The sequence below is a fragment of the Solanum lycopersicum genome, chromosome 8 (assembly GCF_036512215.1).
Source record: "Solanum lycopersicum chromosome 8, SLM_r2.1".
Taxonomy (NCBI): Eukaryota; Viridiplantae; Streptophyta; class Magnoliopsida; order Solanales; family Solanaceae; genus Solanum; species Solanum lycopersicum.
Window position 1 is genome coordinate 4811606 of NC_090807.1, and position 5840 is coordinate 4817445.

A 5840-nucleotide genomic window follows, 5' to 3' on the forward strand; every position below is an offset into this window, starting at 1 on the left:
TTGATGATATGATGATCACAAGTAATGACATTAATCTAATACAAGAGACTAAACAAGCTTTGCTAGATACATTCAATAAGTGAAGGATCTTGGAGATCTTAAGTACTTCCTAGGAACAGAGTTTGCCATGTCTCACAAGGGCATAGTGATGCATCAGAGAAAGTATACTATTGAGATTATTTCTAAAGCTGGCTTGAGTACAGGAAAACCTGCTACTACACCACTTGATTCGTTTGTGCAGTTGACTGCTAATGAATATGATAAAGTGAATAATATAGGGCATGCAGACAAGTTACTAGAAGATCCTAGTATATATAGAAGGTTAATTGGTAAACTCTTGTATTTGACTGTTACAAGGCCAGATATCTCCTTTGCAACTCAGACTTTAAGTAAGTTTCTTCAGCAGCCAAAATAGTCTCATCTTAATGCAACACTTAAAGTAGTAAGATACATAAAAGGACAAGCAGGGCAAGGAAAACTGTTGTCCAGCAAAGGTGGCAGACATCTAAATGAATATTGTGATTCAGATTGGGCTACATGTCTACATACTAGGAGATCAGTGACTGGATTCCTAGTAAAGTATGGAGACTCTCTCATTTCATGGAAGTCCAAGAAACAAGGAACTATTTCAAGAAGCTCAGCAGAAGCTGAGTATAGAAGTATGGCAGCATCTGTAGCTGAGGTGGTATGGATATTGGGATTGTTCAAAAAGTTAGGAGCAGAAATTAAAGGTCCAGTTATTGTGCACAGTGACAACAAATCAACAATTTAGATAGCTGCAAATCTATTACCATATGAGAGAACAAAACACATAAAATTGAACTATCATTTATAAGAGAGAAGATACATGAAGGTGTGATTGAAACAAGGTATCTAAATATAAAAGAGTAGATAGTGGATTTACTTACTAAAGGCCTAGGCAGGTCACAACATCAGTATTTACCGTCCAAGTTTGGGGTAATAAACTTGTTTATACCCTCAAACTTGAGGGAGGGTATTAAAGAAGGGATTACTTAGCAAAATGATATGGACTAGTTTGTAATATAAAGAAGTTAGAGTAGTTAGATTGTAAAGTAAATAAAAGAAATCTGTTACAAAGTTATAAATCATGTATATAAGGCACATGTACAATATTAGCATTCATTATTCATGATTAATAAAAATCAGTTCATAGTTAACTTCATTCTTCTTCTTTGAACTTGTATATGAATACTTGTCAATTTGTAAATTTTAATAAGTGCAAAACACATTTTTTGTCATATCAATATTTTATGTTTAATAGGTACATGTTTTGAACAATTTAGACGTTCAATAGGTCTAAGTGAATTATGTGAACAATTTTAAATAATTGCAGATGACTTAAGCCTTTGAATTGTTTTTCCTTACTTTACTTGGGGGATATCATTTTTCTTTGGAACCTGAATGTTTCCACTTAGCCATTGATGAGGTAAAATAATCCCTACTAAAATAATTATCCTAGACTTTTTAAATTAAACAAATAAAAATATATGGAGAAAATATCATGTTCTCCTCTTGTAACATTCCCCTTTTTTTAAAATTAATTTCTTTATACAAATAATTGAACTCAGACAACATTATATATTTTAAATCCAAAAAATCCCTCTGCCTTGATTCAATATAATCACGTTGTATTAATATATATATTATCTCTATTCCTTCATGTCCAAAACACTTACTATAAATACATCGAAACCTTGAGGGAGTATACAACAATATTTACTTTCTCCCAAACATAATATTACGTACTTTCTATTCTCCAATTAATATGGAAGTCATATATACTCACACAAATAGCTCTGCCATCACAATCACCACCAACGGCCACCACAATAATAGCAAGCCCGATAATCGAAACAGTAGAACAAATCATGAGAATGGCAATAAGCTATTATTGGGAAACTCCAACTCTATTAAGCCTGGTTGGTTTTCAGAGTTTAGTGCGTTATGGCCAGGTTAATATTAATTTAAAAAATAAGGGCGTGTTCAGTAAAATTGTTAGAAATTTTAAATATGTGAGTTTCTTACTTAATTTTTAGTAATGAATAAGTAACCAAAAAATTATTATCATATTTTAACCAAAACACTATAAATAAGGGATGGGTATTATAAAACTAAGAATGTGTTTGATACATAGGAATCTTAGTTCCAAATTTACCTAGTACTCTAATAGTAACATTACTAAAAATATTTACTATGACTTTTCTTACTAAAAATTTTCGGTGGTTATTTTTATAAATATTTTAATTGAATCAATGAGAAATTTTTTTTTTAAAAAAATAATATTTTCATATGAAATAACTAGAAAGCCTCTCACTATTTCTACTCATTTGTGATATAAAAAAACTTCATTTTGAATAGTGTAACATCATATTATTCTAATTTACAAAAATTATCAAATTTTGTAGGTGAAGCATTCTCTATAAAAATTGAGAAGTTGTTATTTCAAGGGAAGTCTGATTATCAAGATGTCATGCTCTTTGAGGTAATAATATATATAAATAATCAACCTTATGCCATAAATATTTAATATATTTGAGTCATATACGTAACATATAATATCTTGTAAATTAAATTTCTTTTATTTATTTATGTATTGCAATATATGTGTGCAGTCAGCAACTTATGGTAAGGTTCTTACATTGGATGGAGCAATTCAACACACAGAAAATGGTGGATTTCCATATACTGAAATGATTGTTCATCTACCACTTGGTTCAATCCCAAGTCCCAAAAAGGTCTCTGTTCGTTTTAATTTATTTATTTTATTTTTTAAATCTATTTTAAGAAGTGATATTTATATTATTTTATTTCATTTAATAGGTATTGATCATTGGTGGAGGAATTGGTTTTACATTATTCGAAGTTCTTCGTTATCCTACCATTGAAAAAATTGATATTGTTGAAATTGATAACGTGGTGGTTGATGTAAGTAAAAAAAAAAAAAATTACTCTTTGTGAGTTTTTTTTTTCTTTTAATACTTGAAAAAAACATTTTTGAAAGGAAAATTAACCTTAAATTTGTTTTTCATACAGGTGTCTAGAAAAATTTTCCCCTACCTTGCGGCTAATTTTAATGATCCTCGAGTAACTCTCGTTCTTGGCGATGGTATGTATATTATTTGTTTGGTCGTTTCGATTTATTTGTTTTATTTTTTATTTGATATTAAGTTTTAAGAAATACACGAAGATTTATGTTAATTATTTGGTATTTTATTATAAATAGCATAAATGTATCAAAATGTTATTTAATCTTGTGATTTTAAATATTTTATGTGAAATATAAAATTAAAGAGTTGATAAAAAAAGAAATTTGGATATTTTTTTGAAACAGATTAAAATGAAAGTAGGATGAAATAAATTGAAACGGATGAGGGGCTAGGGAGTGTAATTTATTACTCCCTCCGTCTAATAATAGTTGTTAACTATACTATTTTCAGATGTCTAATAATATTTATCTATTTATAAAATCAATGAATAATTTTTATACTTAATTTTTAATTTAATTATTATAATTAGTCATAGTTAATTTTTTTTCTTTTGGTTGATTTATTTGTTCTTAATTGGATTGATTTTATTTTTTCAGGAGCTGCATTTGTAAAGGCTGCACAAGCAGGGTATTATGATGCTATTATAGTGGACTCTTCTGATCCTATTGGTACTTTATTTTATTTAATGAGTACAAACATAATTAATTAATATTAAATAAACCAATAACAAGGTTAATAATGCAATCGTAAAATATTTTTGACTTTTATATACTGATAATATAAAAAATATATTTATATTAGATTATCTAAATTATAATTACATATAGATATGGACCAATTTAGATAGGTAAATCAAACAATGAACAATTAAGTTATCGGTTACGAATTAAAATATGTTTTTGATCATTAACTTATTGATATTTTCATGTTTTGTTTTAAAATAATATTTTTAGGTCCAGCAAAAGATTTATTTGAGAGGCCATTTTTTGAGTCAGTAGCCAAAGCTCTTAGACCAGGAGGAGTTGTATGCACACAAGCTGAAAGTATTTGGCTTCATATGCATATTATTGAACAAATTATTGCTAATTGTCGACAAGTCTTTAAAGGTTCTGTCAACTATGCTTGGACTACTGTTCCAACATATCCAACGCATGTATCTTCTTTTTCTTTATGTTGTTATTTATATATCGCTAGATTTTTCTATAATAATCATTAGCTATAATAATTGTCTTAATTTTAGTATACATAACGGTCTGTTATTCTTTTGAAGTTGACTTTCAAGTTATATTATACCATTCTATTTATTTTCATTTATGTATTACACTTTTCCTTTTACTCGTTTTATTTCATATTATATGAATACTTTTTGTTTTACACAATGGTTAAAAAGTTATTGATAGATTGATTAAGTTTACTATTTTATCCTTAGTTTATGTCAATACCTACCAAATAAGTTAGAAAAAATATGTATATAATAATAATGGAATGACTAGTATTGAGAATTGTTCACATTCAAAAGGTCTTATTAATCGTAGGGGCAAGATAGGAAAAAATTAATTAATTTAATGTGTGATTTATTAAGTGAATAAATACTACTGAAACAACTACATTTAATAAGATGTTCATCTAATAAGGGACAGAGGGAGTATCAATCAATACAAAAAATGATGTATTTCTCGATTTGATCAATATTTAATGACACTATCAATATTTTATACGTATAGGATTCCACTTATTTGACAAAAAAAATCCACAAAGGTGTATTTTTTAACGATCAATTTTGAAATATTTTAAAGTCTTATTATATTTCTTAAATTTTGTGTCCAATCAAACTGCATCACATAAATTTAGACGAAAATAATATATTTTTTATAATAACATTGTCACTATAGCAAACCCTAAAAGATATTCAGACAAACAATGCTAATATAAAGATATTTAATTATACATCGATCTAATATTTATTGTATTTTTATTTTTATAGTGGTGTTATTGGTTACATGCTTTGCTCTACTGAGGGACCAGAAGTTGACTTTAAGAATCCAGTGAATTCAATCGACAAAGATACAACTCATGTCAAGTCAAAATTACAACCTCTCAAGTTCTACAACACTGATGTAATAATTTTATATCTCACTATTTATTCTTTTAATTCCCTTTTTTTTTAATTATTATTATTATTATTATTATTATTATTATTATTACCTTCCTATACAATTTTATAATTAACTTTTTTTTTTGTTTATTTTCAGATTCATAAAGCAGCTTTTGTTTTGCCATCTTTTGCCAGAAGTTTGATTGAGTCTTAGATCAAATAAAGAACCAAGATCGATGGCTAGGAGTTGAGGGATTGGAATTCTTGAGTTTTGTTTTATTTGTGATATGTAATGGATTATCTATCTCTAGAGATCAGTTAATTCATGTAATTTTATTTTCATATCGATTGCAATAAAACTATAGTATACCTTATTGGGTGTCAAATATGATATGTACTTGTACCAGAAGAATTTCATATTAAATATCAGTGTTCATTAATTTCCTGATTCACAAATTTTGTTCACTTTCTTTTACTGTTCACTAAAATGCTTCATTTTGATGTCTGTAATGACCTATTTTCGTCGATGTAGAAAAGTTAATGGGGAAGGAATTTGAGCCATAAAACTTTTGAGTAGAAACTTAAAAATTTCTTGCCTAGGCCACACTTGGACAAAATCCGAATCAGGTGAGGTTTAGGAAACTTCGATGCAGGATGGGGGATTTAATTATTAGTTAGATCTCGTGAGTGGATAGCCAATATGTTAAGCAGCATGTACGGTTTTACGAAATTAAATT

General features: G+C 27.8%; 1 protein-coding gene across 1 annotated transcript; it reads left to right on the forward strand.

Moving 5' to 3' along the window:
* The first annotated feature begins 1733 nt into the window (after nucleotides 1–1733).
* Nucleotides 1734–5559, forward strand: LOC101254014 (putrescine N-methyltransferase 2). The gene is made up of 9 exons (XM_004244714.5): nucleotides 1734–1973; nucleotides 2427–2503; nucleotides 2634–2756; nucleotides 2842–2946; nucleotides 3055–3127; nucleotides 3605–3676; nucleotides 3962–4157; nucleotides 4993–5125; nucleotides 5261–5559. Exons 1-9 carry the CDS (start codon nucleotides 1787–1789, stop codon nucleotides 5315–5317), a joined length of 1023 nt encoding a protein of 340 aa, XP_004244762.1. The 5' UTR covers nucleotides 1734–1786; the 3' UTR covers nucleotides 5318–5559.
* Nucleotides 5560–5840: the final 281 nt, after the last annotated feature.

What these genes read in the sequence shown, in the direction of transcription:
- LOC101254014 (XM_004244714.5), top strand. Translation starts at nt 1,787, where the DNA reads ATGGAAGTCATATATACTCACACAAATAGCTCTGCCATCACAATCACC. An exon ending in AAGATGTCATGCTCTTTGAG is followed by an intron (nt 2,504 to 2,633) that starts GTAATAATATAT and finishes ATATGTGTGCAG; the next exon opens with TCAGCAACTTATGGTAAGGT. An exon ending in CAATCCCAAGTCCCAAAAAG is followed by an intron (nt 2,757 to 2,841) that starts GTCTCTGTTCGT and finishes TTCATTTAATAG; the next exon opens with GTATTGATCATTGGTGGAGG.